General features: G+C 44.2%; 1 protein-coding gene across 2 annotated transcripts; it reads left to right on the top strand.

Moving 5' to 3' along the window:
* The first annotated feature begins 206 nt into the window (after positions 1 to 206).
* On the top strand, positions 207 to 18,327 carry flvcr1 (FLVCR choline and heme transporter 1). Of its 2 annotated transcripts, XM_028605509.1 has the most exons (11): positions 207 to 1,290; positions 3,205 to 3,349; positions 4,409 to 4,549; positions 7,534 to 7,601; positions 10,038 to 10,141; positions 12,429 to 12,539; positions 15,343 to 15,448; positions 15,544 to 15,655; positions 15,888 to 15,955; positions 16,677 to 16,788; positions 17,865 to 17,940. In XM_028605509.1, exons 1-10 carry the CDS (start codon positions 574 to 576, stop codon positions 16,740 to 16,742), a joined length of 1,638 nt encoding a protein of 545 aa, XP_028461310.1. In that variant the 5' UTR covers positions 207 to 573; the 3' UTR covers positions 16,743 to 16,788; positions 17,865 to 17,940. The 2 variants fall into 2 exon arrangements, with proteins under 2 accessions (XP_028461310.1, XP_028461309.1); XM_028605508.1 differs by lacking the exon at positions 16,677 to 16,788 and having other exon boundaries at positions 17,865 to 18,327.
* The last annotated feature ends 783 nt before the right edge of the window (positions 18,328 to 19,110 follow it).

The following is a 19,110-nucleotide window of genomic DNA, read 5'->3' as shown; positions in this document are numbered from 1 at the left end:
GCTTGCTGCTCTACTATTGGCTCATTAGCATCGGAAGGCCATGTGTGTCAGCGTCGGCTGAACAATAGATAGAGGGACGTAGAAGGGTAGCAGCAAACACACAGAGAGAGAGCGAGAGAGGAGAGAGACAGAGAGCGACAGAGGAGAGAGAGAGACAGAGAGCGAGAGAGACAGAGAGCGAGAGAGAGAGAGGGAGAGACAGAGACAGAGAGCGAGAGAGAGAGAGAGAGAGAGAGAGAGCGAGAGGTATACGCACACAAGCCTGGCAGACTGGCAGCGTGCTGGTTAGGGGCGGCCGGAGAGGAGAGAAGAAGCTGAGCAACCGGCTATTTTCTGACGAGTATGGCGTGTTAAAGTGCGTCGTTTTGATGTGTATCTCGCCAGAGTCCGGTTCACATTATTTTCATTGATGTTCGGTTACGAGAAGACTCGCCTAACCGAATGAGGAAACCACTCTGTGCTGCGTTTTCTCGCTTCCTGTAGCTCGGTCTCCTAGCTGTCACATCCCCCCGACGTAGATCTACAGCAGCGCGGGGGGAAAGAGAAGAAGAAAAAGAGCATCAAACAGGCATCATGGTTGCCGGCGACCTCGTGCAGGAGCACCTGCGCGCGGATACCGGCGCACCTGACGACATCACGGTCGGCAGGAAGACTCCCGAGCTGGAAGGAGCGGCCGAGAGATGCCCGACATACGAAGAAGCAATAAAGACAGGCGGGGCCGGGGAGACAGACAGCGACAGCAGGGCGCTGGAGCAGGAGAAGGAAGTTCCGGCCGCGGATGAGAGAGAGGCGATGCTGCCTAACGGTGGTGGAGGAGGAGAGGCGGAGGAGAAGCAAGGGACAAAGCTAGAGACTAAACTGTACCCGCGCCGGTTCGCCGTGCTCTTAGTTTTCAGCCTGTACTCGTTGGTGAACGCCTTCCAGTGGATCCAGTACAGCATCATAGCCAACGTGTTCACGCGGTACTACGGGGTGACGAACGACAAGGTGGACTGGCTCTCCATCGTCTACATGGTCGTCTACATCCCTCTCATCTTCCCGGCTACCTGGCTGCTGGACCGGAAGGGTCTGCGGCTCACGGCCCTGCTGGGCGCCGGCCTTAACTGCGTCGGCGCCTGGCTGAAGTGCGCCAGCGTAAGCCCCGGGCTGTTCGGAGTCACCGTCGCTGCGCAGGTCGTCTGCTCCGTGGCGCAGGTGTTCATCCTCGGCCTGCCTTCCCGCGTCGCCTCGGTGTGGTTCGGACCCGGCGAGGTTTCCACCGCGTGCGCCGCGGCCGTGCTGGGGAACCAGGTCAGTTTGTGCGCGCGCAACATATTATTGATAGGCTACTCACACTTCTGAGGTTATGTAGGCTACTCTACTTGATTATTTCCATGTATATTACTTTATACTTCAACTACGTAGCCTGCATTTATCTTGACAGGTTTAGTTACTTGGCAGAGTCAGATTACTAAATCAAAATAGAAATCAAACATCCATCCATCCATCCATCCATCTTCGTCCGCTTATCCGGTGTCGGGTCGCGGGGGGAGCAGCTCCAGCAGGGGACCCCAAACTTCCCTTTCCCGAGCAACATTAACCAGCTCCGACTGGGGATCCCGAGGCGTTCCCCAGGCCAGGTTGGAGATATAATCCCTCCACCTAGTCCTGGGTCTTCCCGAGGCCTCCTCCCAGCTGGACGTGCCTGGAACACCTCCCTAGGGAGGCGCCCAGGGGCATCCTTACCAGATGCCCGAACCACCTCAACTGGCTCCTTTCGACGCAGCGAGCAGCGGCTCTACTCCGAGCTCCTCACGGATGAGTGAGCTTCTCACCCTATCTCTAAGGGAGACGCCAGCCACCCTCCTGAGGAAACCCATTTCAGCCGCTTGTACCCTGGATCTCGCTTCTTTCGGTCATGACCCAGCCTTCATGACCATAGGTGAGGGTAGGAACGAAAACTGACCGGTAGATCGAGAGCTTTGCCTTCTGGCTAAGCTCTCTTTTCGTCTAACGGTGCGATAGATTGAATGCAATACCGCACCCGCTGCGCCGATTCTCCGACCAATCTCCCGCCCCATTGTCCCCTCACTCGCGAACAAAACCCCAAGGTACTTGAACTCCTTCACTTGGGGTAAGGACTCATTCCCTACCTGGAGAAGGCATTCCATCGGTTTCCTGCTGAGAACCATGGCCTCAGATTTAGAGGTGCTGATCCTCATCCCAACCGCTTCACACTCGGTTGCGAACCGATCCAGTGAGTGCTGAAGGTCGCAGGCCGATGATGCCATCAGGACCACATCATCTGCAAAGAGCAGCGATGAGATCCCCAGCCCACCAAACTGCAACCCCTCCCCACCCCGACTACGCCTCGATATCCTGTCCATAAATACTACAAACAGGATTGGTGACAAAGCGCAGCCCTGGCGGAGGCCAACCCTCACCTGAAAAGAGTCCGACTTACTACCGAGAACCCGGACACAGCTCTCGCTTTGGTTGTACAGAGATTGGATGGCCCTGAGAAGAGACCCCCTCACCCCATACTCCCGCAGCACCTCCCACAGTATCTCCCGGGGACCCGGTCATACGCCTTCTCCAAATCCACAAAACACATGTAGACCGGTTGGGCATACTCCCAGGCTCCCTCCAGGATCCTTGCGAGAGTGAAGAGCTGGTCCGTTGTTCCACGACCAGGACGGAATCCGCATTGTTCCTCCTCAACCCGAGGTTCGACTATTGGCCGAACCCTCCTTTCCAGCACCTTGGAGTAGACTTTACCAGGGAGGCTGAGAAGTGTGATACCCCTATAATTGGCACACACCCTCTGGTCCCCCTTTTTAAATCAAACAATATGATGGTATTTAGTATTGGAAATTAGCCACACCATATTAGCTGCAACATGCAAGTGGTGTATAGTGCATCAATTTTAATATAGTATTCTGATGTGGGTTATTCTGCTTGATGAATACTAATACTACGTAGTACTTTTTACCTTACAGGACTAACATGAGAGTCATTGAAAACAAAAAGGCATACGTTATCGATTTCGGAATTTTAAACACAATAAAATAGAATGGAACAAAAATGCTGTATAATTGATTAATACACACGTGTTATCACCAACCAATTCATATAAATGTGTAATATGACAACACACTGTATAACAGCTTAGTAAACAATATTTCTCTCTCTCTCTCTGTGTCTTTCTATGTCTCTCGTCCCTAGTTGGGAACCGCCATAGGCTTCCTGCTACCTCCAGTTTTGGTTCCCAACACGCCCGAGGATGTCGCACTCACGGGTCACAACATCAGCGTCATGTTCTACGGCACCGCCGCTGTCTCCACCTTCCTCTTCATCCTCGCCGTTATAGGTAAACACACGCACACACACACACACACACACACACACACACACACACACACACACACACACACACACACACACTGCCTTGCATACATATTAGGGATTTAACAATACACTCTACTAACCCAAGCCCCCATATAGTCCTACGCCTTCTTCTTTTTTCTTCTTCTATCTTAACCAGTTGTAATCTTTACACATTTAAATCGATTTTTAACAGATTCACGATTTAAGTTGCTGGGGATTTGTCGTACAGTTACCACAAAGTCATGTGAGTTGACTAGACGAATTGTGTGTGTGTGTTCTTGCCCTTCTCAGGACCAGAATACCCCACAAGGATGGAAATATTCCAGAAATCTTCCACAGTGGACATTTTGCTGCTCCTTAAATCCGTAAATGACCAGTTAAGGATTAGCACTTTGAGTTAAGGATTAAGATAGGAGTAGGATTAGGTTTAGGTTAAGGAAAGACCTGTGGTGAAGGGTTACGCTTTTATGTATGTCAACAACGCATTGTGTTTTGGCGAGAAAAAGGGCGGAGTTTGTGTCGGTGGAAAGGGTGACCTCACACCCTCGCTTTGAACCGACATCAGAAGATATGCAAAGAAACGATGTTGACACTGTAGCTGTGGTTTCAACCGGCCATTCAAACACAGAAAAAAGTAGAGTCACTGTAACCCTCACTGCTGTGTTACACAGCGATTATGTAAGTTTGACTATAATAAAAGTAGACATGACGTTTATTGGATTATCCATTTCATGCACATTTCTTTTGTCCTTTGATTTTCATACTGATGGGTCACATAAAGATATAACCTGATCTGTAAAATACGCTGCTATCCATCCAGTGTAACTAGTGGTAATGTAGGGAAGACTTGACACTGCTCCATTAAAGGTCCCATGACATGCTGCTGTTTGGATTTTTGCATTTAGAGGATCCCTGTGTTCATACATTGTGTTATTTACGGTCTTTGTATTTATGTATTTATGTCTCTGGTTGACAAATGAGAGGCCCAGCAAGCTCACCCAAACTGTCTGTGTGTGTGTGCGTGTGTGTGTGTGTTCTGCAGTGATAAAGGACCGCCCTCTCCTCCCTCCCAGTCACTCGCAGGCTGTCCTCCCAAGCTCCCTTTCTGAAGATTACTCCTACAAACAGTCCATCTTCAACCTGATGAAGAACAAAGCCTTCGTCCTCCTGCTCGTCAGCTACGGTAAGTGTGAAACATCACCAGATCAGTGGGAGCCTTTGAGTGTTTTTTAACTAAATCTGGGCCGTGATAGAGTGCCGGATGGCCCCGGCCCTTTTTCTAATTCACAATAAAAAAAAAACAGCTTCACTCTGGGATTTTTTTTTGCACTTTGAATATAAACAATGTACCAGAATGTATTAAAAAATAAAATAAAATAGAGCTTGTTTATAAAGCCTGACAAAGGTAAGCTCCAAGCCCCGAAAGTCCTCAAATCCTAGAAACGCCCTTGCGTACACCCGACCTGTGAGGGCCGGTGCTGCGGCTGGATTTGCGTCTCGCAAAGACGCATGAGGACAGAAAAACCTTGGAAACCGGGGCAATTTAATGAATTTACTTTTCATGCCAGCTCATACCGCAGGGTCCCCGCGGGTCCTTAAAAAGTCTGAAACGTCTTAAATACAATTTTCAATTTTTAAGGTCTGAATATGTCTTGGAGTCTGGAATTTAGAATAAGTAGGTCTTAAATTTCATGTGGGACCACGTCCGACTCGTCATCCATTTAAAAAAATAAAATAAAAATTCCACCACAATTTTCCCAGCGCACCATCTGGGGGCATCACTTCGATCTATGTGGGTGCAACCTGCATCATTCCATAGGTGACTGACGAATAGGTGACTGACGAGTAGGTTACTGATGAGTAGATGATTGATGAGTAGATTGATGAGTAGGTGATTGATGAGTAGGTGATTGACGAGTAGGTGATTGATGAGTAGGTGATTGATGAGTAGGTGATTGATGAGTAGGTGATTGATGAGTAAGTGATTGATGAGTAGATTGATGAGTAGGTGATTGATGAGTAGGTGATTGATGAGTAGGTTACTGATTAGTAGGTTACTGATTAGTAGGTGACTGACGAATAGGTGACTGACGAGTAGGTTACTGATGAGTAGGTGATTGATGAGTAGGTGATTGATGAGTAGGTGATTGATGAGTAGGTGATTGATGAGTAGATTGATGAGTAGGTGATTGATGAGTAAGTGATTGATGAGTAGATTGATGAGTAGGTGATTGATGAGTAGGTGATTGATGAGTAGGTGATTGATGAGTAGCTGATTGATGAGTAGATTGATGAGTAGGTGATTGATGAGTAAGTGATTGATGAGTAGATTGATGAGTAGGTGACTGATGAGTAGGTGACTGATGAGTAGGTGACTGATGAGTAGGTGACTGATGAGTAGGTGACTGATGAGTAGGTGATTGATGAGTAGGTGACTGATGAGTAGGTGATTGATGAGTAGGTGACTGATGAGTAGGTGATTGATGAGTAGGTGACTGATGAGTAGGTGACTGATGAGTAGGTGACTGATGAGTAGGTGATTGATGAGTAGGTGACTGATGAGTAGGTGATTGATGAGTAGGTGATTGATGAGTAGGTGACTGCCGAGTAGGTGATTAATGAGTAGGTGACTGATGAGTACCCCCAAACACCCAGGCTATTTGGCAGCCACATTTACCCATAATTTAAAGGATGATGAATACTTTAACTTACAATTTTTGTATGCAAGGTTGTTTTGATCTGATAAATATGGTGGTTTATTAACTGTCATTTTGCAAAAGTGTAAGCAAAGCCAGTTGAGTATCCCTGTTTTACAGCATTTTGTGGACTCTCACATCCATTTTTGTTGCCGTATTGTATTCTTGGGAGCCATTTCTCGTTTATAGTCTCAATTTCTAACTAAATCCTTAAACCGTCACACCCTAAAAGCCTCTTAAAAACACTTAAAACAATCCACTAGCACTGAGAACTGGAGGTGTCTGTGTGATAAGTTGAAAGGCCACCAGGCCCCGTTTAAATCTGCTGAGGAACGTTTGCTGAAATGTGAGCTCCAGAAACGGAGCGTTTCCTGCGGAGAGACATCATTAGGGCCACTCTGAGGCTGACAGCGTTCTTCTGCCCTCTCACGTTTCTCGCGTGACCATCTCACGGCACCCGTTGTGTGACGTGACTCCCCGATGTGTGACAGGTAGCACAACACACACACTTCACAACTCAACCAGGGTTTTTTTTTTTTTTCCTGCATAGAGGAATTTTGCTCTCAAACGTGTTTAAGAGCAATTTAACCAAACAATGCAAAGCAGAACACATACTTGAATATGAGAGCTAATCTCAGTTTGTTCTCTAGATTCAGGCTGTACCGGACTCTCCCGGGTAGGATTTGATTAACCAGTTTTGTTAATTGGGTTTTTTATTTACTCAAGCATAATATACAGTTTTGTTTATCAAATTGCTAGAAATGACAGGCACATGCATAGATTTCTATCAAATAAGGAAACGCAGACTTTTTGCCTTTACTGTACGTGGTCCAATCACCCTTACTGCTGTGCGTAGTCCCGCCCTTCCCCCAGCCCCCCAGGAAAAACCATGTCAACTTGTATAAATGATCTGTCACACAGTCAAAGCTGACTTTTCCTCTGCATTTGGCAGGCCGACTTAAAAGAAGAGATTGAGTATTAATGTCGTACTCATTTGACCTGCATGCATAATGTCACAAACACACACACACACACACACACACACTCGACAGCCAGTCATGACAGCTAGACACGCTGTGGGATAGACGGATGGATGTAGTTGTATGCCAAAAATGTTTTTCATGGACGTTTTTTTGCATTTACAGTTAGAAAAGCCAGACATATTCCCCGCGGCCATCATAAGTGCTGTTGCAGCTTTTTGGCAGATAGTTTATTTTCTTAATAAAACCTCATTGATAGCTTGCCATTTTACTAAAACATGTAATATAGCCAATGTTTGTTCATATTGACCTAGATCGTTGTACTTGCGGGTAGGTAAGTTGCTGCAACTTACAATTATTTCCATTGTTGATGAATCTGTCGATGAATTAATCCATTAGCTGTTTGGTCTGTAAAATGTCAAGAAGCGAAGTGAACGCGGGAAAGTGGAACTACTAATGGAACGCAGCCTTTTGTATCTGTTTGCTTGCAGGTATAATGACTGGCTCCTTCTACTCTGTCTCCACACTTCTCAACCAGATGATCATGTCCTGCTATGAGGTAAAAAAACCCCAACACAAACACAAACAGCTGGGAGTTAATGAGGGAATGAAAACAGACTCGTTAATCTCAGAATTGGCCTCACTTCTGTCTTCTTATCCCGGGTTTTAACCCTGCTGTTGTCACATTTGACACGTTTTCAAAGTTTCTATGTTTAAAGTTTAAATTTGATTTATTTAGAGAAAACAGGGACAGCGTACAATAAACATTAACCCCAAGGGGAGAGATGCATAGTACCAGGTTTTAGCTCAAGAGCTAATTTTCACCCGTAGTCCCTGGGCAGGCTGATCTTAACTAAAATACACAATACATCATGCATACATTAAAAGTAAAATTTACTGACTAATTGATCAAATAAATAAAATATAAGAACCTTTCATGTACTCAGATCTACTCTTATAGACCTCTGAACACACACTTACACACACATACATATATCCAGTCACATGTGTGTACAAATTTGATTTGACAAAAGCCATTTCTTTGTCTGTCTTGCAAACGTGTAAGAGTTTGTGCTTCTTATCAGCTCTGTAGGCAACTTATTCCACTGACGAGCGGCCACACAAGAAAAAGTATTTAGAACATGTCAGAACATTTGGGTGTCTTTCAAGCAAATTGCCCAAAAGTAATATCATGAGGTATATTGACCATAAATTCCAAAAATGAGGGAGAAAATGGTGATAAGTTGGTATTAGTGTAGAATATACCGGTGGTAGTGGAAAATAAGTGCAGAAAACGTTGAAAAATGCTACAAAAAATGTCAGAGAGACAAGAACGTTTAAAATAAAAAGCAGCAAAATAAGTGACTAAATTGTCCAAAAAAAAGGGTTAATTTTCAGGACAACACAAGGGTTAAAGGATGGCACTCTTTACAACTATTATGTTGTTGATATCTATGACTGGGACGTCATCTTTAAAGCTTTTTAGCTGCTTCACACAGCAGGAGTGGCTCAAGGAACGATGACAGTCGCTGACTTGGTCCAATGGTTGGTTTGCCATCCAACCCTTTGGTCCAGAGCGAATATCTTGACAGCTATACGAGATGGACTAGAATGACATTTGGTGCAGAGCTTCATTTTCTGCGGAGGGTGAATCTCGAGCTTCAGTTTACACTTGTACAATGCCTCAGTTATTAACGGAATGCCTCAAAAGGTAATGACAGAAATTCACGTGAAATCATTTTGCAACGCCTGAACTCTGGTGTTCCCATTCCCATGTTTGACAACTACATAAAAACAGGTGGATGAAACCTTGCGGTGGATGGAGAGACAGACCAAGAGAGAAAGACAGACCAAGAGAGAAAGACAGACCAAGAAAGAAAGACAGACCAAGAGAGAAAGACAGACCAAGAGAGAAAGAGAAAGACAGACCAAGAGAGAAAGACAGACCAAGAGAGAAAGAGAAAGACAGACCAAGAGAGAAAGACAGACCAAGAGAGAAAGAGAAAGACAGACCAAGAGAGAAAGAGAGGCAGTGAGAGCAAAAACAACAAAGACACGTCTGACGGCTCTGATTAGACATGAGCTCATTGTCTGAGTTCATTAGCTGTGTTCACGCATGCCTGCTGCCCGCCATAACACACTCAGTGTGCACACACACACACACGCACAAACACACACAGACACACACACACGCACATGCAAAAGAAGCAAAAGGATTGAGAGAAAGAATGATTCACTCACTCTAAACCACTTCCTTCTCTCGCTATCTCTCTCACACACACACGCACACACACACACCCACACACACACACACACACACACACACACACACACACACACATATACAAACACACACACACACACACACACACATGCAAAAGAAGCAAAAGGATGGAGAGAAAGACTGATTCACTCACTCTGAAACACTTCCCTCTCTCTCTCTCTCTCACACACACACACACACACACACAAACACACACACACACACACGCACGAACGCACATGCAAAAGAAGCAAAAGGATGGAGAGAAAGACTGATTCACTCACTCTAAACCCCTTCCTTCTCTCGCTAGCTCTCTCTCTCACACACACACACACACACACACACTGACTTACTGAAATGCTTATGCTCAGTCAGTTTGTTTTTCTTAGCAGTACACACTATATCCCTGTCACACACACACTTAGAGATGTTCACCCCTCCATGAACTTCTTAAACTCTCTCAGCTTACCTGTCAGATGACTTTACAGCTCTCTCCCCCCAGAAACACTGTAAATCCCCGACTCCCCCGAGCTAACAACCCTCACACATACATATATACACTCTCACACACATGTGACCGGCTTAAAGTCCACCTGTAAGTGCAACCTTAACGTTTCAGCTCAGATTTGATGAGTTTAAAGGAGCACAAAAGCATTTGTAAATGACAGCTCTTTGTTCCCACATAGGCTATATACTCCTCACCTCTCTTCTCTTCTCCTCTCCTCTCCTCAGAACCAGGAGTTGAATGCTGGGAGAATTGGTCTGACTCTGGTTGTTGCTGGAATGGTCGGCTCCATCCTCTGTGGTCTGTGGCTGGACCACACAAAGACATACAAGTAGGAAACGCATTCACACACATTCCCCACCTGTTCATTTCAGGACAATTTCTCACAAACACATACATAGATTGTGTTGTAATGTAGCCGATTTTTGTGAATAGTCAGAAAAAAGACTTAGTGGCTCTAAAAACAAATCAGGCTTAGATATTGCATGGTCAAAAGTATGTGGACACTTAAAGACAACACTCCTGGTTGAAGGGCTACTGGCTACTGTTGTGCGGTTAAGCCTGGCTCACAGTCGCCGTTTAAGTCCATCTCTTAAGTGTCGGATGTGGTTGAGGTTGGGGCTTTGTGCAGGACATTCAAGTCGGAATTTAGAGCTGCAAAGATTATTGTTAGTTGTCAACTATTATTAATATAACTATTATAATTAATCACCAACTATTTTGATAAGTGATTAATTGGTTTGAATCCTTTATTATGGAAAAGAAATTCTCTGATTCCAGCTTCTTAAATGTGAATAGTTTCTTTCTTCCTCTGTGACAGTAAACTGAATATCTTAGAATTGTTATTTTCTGACATTTTATACACCAAACAGGTTATTGATTAATTGAGAAAGTGATCTCTAATAATCGTTAGTTGCAGCCCTATTGGAGATCTTCTCCCCCCCCGGGAGTCGGCAACCCGGGCGGGCGTTGTTCTGGACTCCACCCTCTCATTTCAGTCACACAGCAAATCTGCTTTCTAACCTCTCCAGACGCCGCTCATCACTAACATCCATGCCTTCACAAGCCTAACCTTAACCAGCTCTGCTTCTCTTCAGGATATGAAAAAAAGGCTAATTTGAAAACATTTCGATACCCATTTCTTTATGGAGCTGGCTTTGTTTATGGGAGCACAGATTTGAAAGACGGTATTGTCTAGTTTATCGTTGTTTGCTGAAGCATTACAATTTTCTCTTTGTTGGAACTAAGACAGGCGTGTCCACATACCTTTGGCCATACAGTGTAATATCAGATTTCATATCAGCTTTCATGTGAGAACAAAACAGCTCGGAGGTTAAATAAGGTAAAATGAAACCTGAGACAACCTAGTTGGAGGAATTTAAAGTGCTCATATTATGCTTTTTGGCTTCTTCCCCTTTCCTTTATTGTGTTATATATCGTCTTTGTGCATGTTATAGATTTACAAAGTGAAAAAGCCCAAAGTCCCCCCCCAAAGGGACTTACCATCTCCAACAGAAAACACTGTTCACAAACTGCTCCAAACAGCTCTACTGTAGTCCAGCCTTTACTTCAGAGACCAACGTGGTCACTTTGTAACACACGTTATAATGCTCACCTAGCTGCTAGCATGGCACACCCATATACTCTGCTTCTGACTGGCTAGTAGTCCTTACCTAGGTACTGTCAGGACACGCCCTCATACTCTGCTTCTGACTGGCTAGTAGTCCTTACCTAGGTACTGTCAGGGCACGCCCTCATACTCTGCTTCTGACTGGCTAGTAGTCCTTACCTAGCTACTGTCAGGGCACGCCCTCATACTCTGCTTCTGACTGGCTAGTAGTCCTTACCTAGGTACTGTCAGGACACGCCCTCATACTCTGCTTCTGACTGGCTAGTAGTCCTTACCTAGGTACTGTCAGGGCACGCCCTCATACTCTGCTTCTGACTGGCTAGTAGTCCTTACCTAGCTACTGCGCATGTGCGACTCCCAACAAAGATGGAACAGAAGTGTGATGTCTCACTCTGTAGCTAAAACAGAGAGCTCAACACACAGGGTGATTTGGCATTTTTTGAAAATTAAACCATGTAAACCATGTAAATTATGAACCTGAAAATGAGCACAATATGAGCACTTTAAGAGAAATTAAATCCCGACCCGAGCAGGTTCTATTTCCGCGAGCAGACTTTAATGTGCCTCCGTAGTTTTTGCCAGTCAAATCAAAAGAATGAGATGTTTTTATCCATTGAAACGCAACTTTACAACACAAGTGGGAGGAAAATTAATCCTAGCTTGAGATGCTGCTTTTTATATTCAATTCAATTTGTTCAATAAAAGAAAGTTGGAAATGATTTTCCTTTATTTGTTTTAAATTCAACTAGAAATTGTTTTATTTTAGCAGAATACTGAAAGCAGCAGAACAGAGTACACTGTGATGTCTGTTTATCTATCACAAGCAACATCTTTATCGCAATATTCAACAACATTATTTAAATATTTAGAGTTTTCCTCATATCATGCAGCGCTAGAAGTAACACGTTAGTTTTTGATTGGTGACTGATCTACTGTCACAGAAAGCAATGCGATAACTGAGAGCCTCTGACGTGTTTGTGCTCTACAGGATGACGACCCTGATTGTGTACGGCCTGTCGTTTCTGGGCATGGTGGTCTTCACCTTCACTCTGGACCTCAACAACATCTACCTGGTCTTCGTCACTGCTGGAGCCCTGGGGTAAGGCTGCACATCATAGATTTATATTCTATATACAGTACCGTTCAAAAGATTGGACACACATTCTCATTCAAGTGAATCGGAAACTGTGTCCATACCTTTGACTGGTACTGTATATCTTCTTATATATTTAGAGTGTACGATCTACAATGTTGCATAGAGACCTGGGGGGGAAAACAACTCTCCGCTCTCCATTGACTTGTATTGAAGGTGCCTCATCGTCAATTTAGTCTGCTAGCGAGCAACAGAAAAATGCCTAAGTGCTGCTGTGTGGTGATATTCACCACCAACAGTGTAAATGACCCGTGACTTAAGTTTTTGTAAGCGGCCGAACCGAAAAACTGAACTTTTATGAAGTCAAAAAAAGTGAATACAGACGGGAGGAATCAGCAGGAAGAAAGGAAAGACTGTGGGATCCTGACACCGACCTTAGTAACTAGAGATGTTCGATACTGCCTAAAATGCTGGTATCGGTATCGGGAAGTACTGGAGTTTATGCACCGATCCGATACCACGTAATAAAGCCCTAAAGAAAATCTACGTTAAAGTAGTTTATTTAGGTTCTTTTTCTGTTATAACTGGCTGTCAAACTGGAAAATAAAAGAAAGTTCTGGGGCATTCATTGTTTGTGTTTGTTCATGTTTCACAAAGAGTTTAACCTGAGCCAGACCGATAGCAAAGATAGAAATAATATCACATCCATACAGGGATAGTAGTATACAGCTGTTAAAACATAATAAAATATATGACACACTGGTATCGGATCAGTACTCGGTATCGGCCGATACGCAAGTTTAGGTATCGGAATCGGTATCGGGAAGCAAAAAATTGTATCGGGCCATCTCTATTAGTAACGATATGTTACGTCTGCGGCAAGCATTTTGTTACCAAGTCAAATATCCAAATGTCAGTTTTAGCCTAACTATATGTCTGTAAGTTAAGCTGACACACGTAACATCAGACATATCGTTAGTAAGGTCAGTGTCAGGATCCCACAGTCCCCATTCTCTCTGCTGATTCATCACGTCTGTACCCACTTTTGTCTTCATATTAGCTCAGTTTTTCTGGTCGGCAGCTTATAAAAACATCAGTTATGGGTTATTAACCCTGTTGGTACTGAATATCACCACACAGCAGCTTTTAGGCATTTTCACGTTGTTTGCTAGCCAAGCAAACAGAATTGACAATGAGGCACCTTCACGCAATACAATGGAGAGCTGAGAGTTGTTTTCCACCTCCGGTGTGGGCGGGACTTAAATGCGCTCTGTCTCTATTGATTGGTCAAAATGTCCATGGCCTATTACTCTAAAATAATGCATTGATGCTTTTAGAGTGGATGTGTAAAATGAGCCAATATCCTTCCCTAAAATGGAAACTTTACATTTTCAATTAACCGCAGACCTTGCAGCTCACATGCTGCGATATTTCCTGCCTTGCCGCTGTCGCTCTTTGGGGTGGACTTTTGCGGACTGCGCGGGTCGTTCGGAGGGACTTGTTTTTTCCAGGCTGCACATTGTCATACACACCCCAGAGGTTTGACCTGGAATGCTGGGGGTGTAATTTTGTCCGGTTATGTCAGAGGGCTCATAAAGATCAACGACTCTGCACATTCCGCACAACTCGTTCCCTCCCAAATGTCCATTTACAGCACTGACATTAACATGGAGATTCCCATGTTTTAACTGCACGATTGTCTTTACACACATAGGGCTGGTTACCAAATTTGATACTTTTTAGGTGCAGACCGAATTGCCTCCTTAGTATCCAAAAGTGATTGTCATACTAAATTTCAATACCTTAGGAGTAAATACCATCACCGTCAGTGAGCCAATGAGCACGCAGCGTGCTTCTACCAAGATCTAATAATGTCTGTGATTGGCTGTTTAACGTTACATGTCGTAGAGACACGCAGGAACAACGCTACGTTACCCGCAGAGAGTGGGGCAGTGTTTCCTTAGGGATTTTTTTCAGTTTTTCAAGTACTGGAGGCTTTTCTCGGAGGAAAAGATGTTTTTGCTCTTCTCCCGACTGGTTTCGGCAAGAGTTTGATCTGATTGGTTGATTTGGCCCGTCTATCACCAACTATAGGTGGTGATAGACAGATAGTTTATCCAATCAGCTAACCAGGATTTTCGCCCCTTCCCAAAAGTTCTCCAACGGTAAGTTCCCAGATGGATATGCCGAGCAAATGCGAAGCAATCCATCTGGAGGAGTCAGGTTAATTTCTGATAGCGTGGTGGCAGAAATGTTGCCATGGTGGGCCGCCACTACAAAATCAACACAGAGGAAACACTGTGGTCAACGTAGTAGGAGCTGAAAAATAAAATAAGATTTTTGCCGTAATGGTGTAATTTCATTTTATAAAATCCGCAAAAAAAAGTAGCGATCAGGAACCGGTATTGAAGTCACATGATTGGTATTGATATCAATAATGGTATTGAACGATAACCAGCACAATACACATCTTTGTATGAACATCGTTGGAAGAAGCCGCAGATTTAAGATTTTCATTGCCACAGACAGCTTTTTTTTTTTTTTTAACCTGTCCTGTTGTAAGTATTTTATGTCTTAAACGATTCTTGTTTTTAGCTATTTATCCTTTATCTTGATTTTTTTTTTCTTTTTTTTTCTTATCTCTAAAGCACCTTCAGTTGTGGCACGCACAGGTTCATTATATGGGTCTCTGCGCAGCGGCCATGAACGTTTATGTCATCGTATCCATCTTATCTTATCTTCTTTTTTAATATTGTGCACATGACAATGAATAACTTGAAACTGATGAGTCTGACGTCTGCTGTTCCAGGTTCTTCATGACGGGTTACCTGCCTCTGGGCTTTGAGTTCGGAGTGGAGATCACCTACCCGGAGTCTGAAGGAACGTCGTCGGGACTCCTCAATGCTTTTGCTCAGGTATCGCAAAGTTCCTCAAAAGTGACCAAAAGGTGCGACGGCACTTCCTTTCACATTCATTAAGTGTGTGTCTGTGTGCTTGCATGTGCCCACAGCTATTTGGGATCATTTTCACGCTGATTCAGGGCAAACTGACCACAGACTACAACCCACTGATAGGAAATATCTTCCTCTGCGCCTGGATCTTCTTGGGAATACTGCTCACTGGTAGGCTGTGTGTGTGCGTGTGTTCAATTCAATTCAATTCAATTTTATTTATAGTATCAAATCATAACAAGAGTTATCTCGAGACACTTTACAGATAAAGTAGGTCCAGACCACACTCTATAATTTACAAAGCCCCAACAATTCCAACAATTACAGTAATTCCCAGAATTGTTCATCTGTGCATGTCAAATTAAACATTAGAAATGTAATGTTTCCTTGTTTTATGTTTCAGCCTTAATTAAGTCAGAACTGAAAAGACACAATGTCAACATGGGAGCAGACAGCAACCAGCTGCAAGCAGTAAGTACACAAAAACACACACACACACAAAGTTCAGTATTTTTAGGCCTTTATTGAAAGGACAGCTGAAGAAATGAAAGGGGAGGGAGAGAGAGAGAGAGAGAGGGGGGGATTATATGCAGGAAAGGGCTGTAGGTTGGAGTCGAACCTGAGCCTGCTGCGTCAAGGACTAAACCTCTATATATATATATATATATATATATATATATATATATATGTATGTAAATGTATGTATGTATATATATATATATATATATGTGTGTATATATATATATATATATGGGCGCCCGCTCCACCAACTTTATTATCAAATGTACCCAAAATTCTTTATTCATTTTCACACACTTTGCTCTACCATTTCCTTTTTCTTTCTATCTCTCATCCCTTCTTTCCCCCTTTACAGAGGACAGCTATTAATCTTTGTTCAGTATTTCTTTCTCCTTCTGGCGTCCCGCGGAGCGACCTTCAGACGGGACAGGTTCTTGAACCTTTCTGTACTCTTCCCTGAACAGAGTCCCATGTCAGTTTGGACATTCAATCTCGTCTGTCCTTCTGTTCTGGCAAACAAACGTCCCTCTCTACACAAACAAAGCTATAAAATCCTTTTTTTCTTCTTGAACCTCGCTTCGCCACCAGCCGATGATCTCTTATGATTTCTGAAGCACCCTTCAGACAAGCCAGGCCATTAAATCTGTTTCTGTTTTCTGGACTCTTCAATCAGTCTTCATGTTCCCACCGTCCTGCTGAGTCACTGCTGGAGTGCCCTTCAGAGGAGGACATTGAGTAAAGCCATCCTCTCCTTTCTCGTCATCCTCAGTGAAGAGGTTTCCAACGTAAGCTAAGAGATCACAGAATCAAGTTTGATAAATTCTGAGATAGGAAATTTATAATAATATCTCACATTTATGTTTTCTGATTTTTTTTCTTTCTGTTTTTCACTTGTGGAAATCTCAGTTTTGTCCAACTATGCAGGATTTCAATTTAGTTTGTATTTGTCGCCACCTGGTGGTATTATAAAGAAAGAACTTGAGATGAATGGACTGAAAGCAATACAAGACTATTTTCACCGAAAAAAAAAAACTGAACTTCCTTGCAAAAACAAGATCATAGCCGCCAGTCACAGTGAAGTGATTAGCGTCATCAGCCACTTTGTGAAAATGAAGCACATTTGTAATTGGTGTCCTCCGCTTCATCTCACGCCATCCTCATCATATTTCATTTATCAGCGCCCTGTTGTCCAGTTGAACAGGTCAGCAGTTTTAAATCCCTGGGACTCATTATAGACAATAAACTCAACTTCAAGGAAGATGTCACTGCCATCCAGTTTTTTGGTATGTTTTTCGTGTGTTACATGTTTTATATATGTTTTTATATATGCTATGCAACATGAAGAGAAGATGTGTGGAAATGATTATCCCTATGGGACAATAAAGACTCTATGTCATCTATCTATCTCATTTAAGTGACTGTTCTTATATAGCGCTTTTCTAGTCTCAACGACTACTCAGAGCGCTTTAACATTGTACAGGATCCATTCACCATTCACACACATTCATACACTGTGGCCGAGGCTGCCGTACAGGGTGCCACCTGCTCATCAGATTCTCATTCACACACATTTACACTCCGATTACACTCCGACTTGGGGTTCAGTGCAAGACACTGAACCCCAAGTTGATGCTCTGCAAGACACTTCGACATGGGACTGAAGGGCCAAGGATCGAACCACCAACCTTCCGATTGGCAGGCAACCGCTCTACCACTGAGCCACAGCCACCCCTAAGTGAACGCTTTTATAATGTCTGTCTGGTTCATCCCTGGCTGTTCTGAACTGCAACAAGTGCTTGAGGACTTTGTTTTGCTGGGCGCTATCTGAATGCCTGTCTCTCTCTCTCTCTCTGTCTCCTAGGTTCCTACTGAGTGTCCCGGGGACTGCCCTTCAGAAACGAAAACCAACGGAGGCAAGATGGAACCGTCGATCAGCTTCTCCCGTGAAACGACGCTGTGACCGGCCAAGTCACTGGATCGCAGCACAACCAAAGAAACTCCCTGCTGTCCTGGGAGACTGGTCGGCGCCGCACTCACAAACGTGAAACACCTCGCGGTGCCCTTTGATTTGTTTTTCTTTATTGCCAAGCTCCTCGACATTTTGGAAAGGTGGAGGCTCTGGATGTGACGCTAAGTCTAATTAAGCACAGCCACAGTATAGAGTGGATTCAAGCCAGGTATGTGACCAACAAGGCCCAGAGGGTCAGCGCCCCCCCAAGCTGCTCTCAAACACTTGCATAGAAGATGACCTCAGATTTACCGAACTTTGGGTTTCATTAAGGATTAGTCCTTTGGCAGACCCTCCTCCACAGCGCTGCGGGGGAGGGTCTCGCCAGTCCACACAGCATTCCGGGACGGGAGAAACACCTGCTCTGGTTTATTGGAATTCTTTAAACCGATCACAATCGTCTTGGGCAGCACTGAGCGTGAGACACAATGACGGTGGCTCTGCAAAATAGCCTCTGGAAGGAGCTTGTTTTGGTGGAACATGTGTACGTTCAGAAGTTTTAGTCGTGCAACAGAAAACTCCGATTGGACAGATAGTCTAGCTAGCTGTCTGGATTTACCCTGCAGAGATCTGAGGAGCAGTTAACCAGAGTCCTCACAAATCCACAAGAGGTTAGAACGCCAACACGAAGAAAGCGGAAGTTGAAGGCCATCCTGCAGAATTTCCGGCGGCACCTGAAACAGTCCCGGGAAATGAAACATCGTCAATATAGGCTACATTATGGAGGATTTGTTAAAAAAAATAAAATAAAAACAGGAATGCAATGTCATGCAGAAGAAGCTCCACTGCACTTTATAACTGTTGCACTTGTTGTGAAGCATGGCGCTCCTAGTTTGGTTCCTGTATGTAAACCTGGGTTTCAAAAGAAAAACAAGCTCCCTGTTCCTACATCACAATCACAAAGTTTGCTCTAGTTGAAACAAAATAACTATAGCTGAAGTTGTTTTTTTCTTCGGAGTCTCCGGGTGTCTGCGAGGAGGAACCGGAGAGCCATTCTGGTTGGTTCGGAACCGGCGGCCACTGTCAGCTGCCCAGCGGGCCAACGTCTCCCGAGTTTACTTGAATTCTCCTTTCATGGACTGAAGTTGTAAAACGCACT

This window comes from Perca flavescens, chromosome 18 (assembly GCF_004354835.1).
Source record: "Perca flavescens isolate YP-PL-M2 chromosome 18, PFLA_1.0, whole genome shotgun sequence".
Classification (NCBI taxonomy): domain Eukaryota; kingdom Metazoa; phylum Chordata; class Actinopteri; order Perciformes; family Percidae; genus Perca; species Perca flavescens.
The sequence above is the reverse complement of the archived record's forward strand: the minus strand, read 5'-3'. Positions and strand labels throughout refer to the sequence as shown.

Bases quoted from the DNA above. Each gene is read 5' to 3' on its own strand.
- flvcr1 (XM_028605508.1), top strand. From the start codon at position 574: ATGGTTGCCGGCGACCTCGTGCAGGAGCACCTGCGCGCGGATACCGGC. The intron at 4,550-7,533 runs GTAAGTGTGAAA...GTTTGCTTGCAG, and splicing joins CCTCCTGCTCGTCAGCTACG to GTATAATGACTGGCTCCTTC. The intron at 12,540-15,342 runs GTAAGGCTGCAC...CTGCTGTTCCAG, and splicing joins GTCACTGCTGGAGCCCTGGG to GTTCTTCATGACGGGTTACC.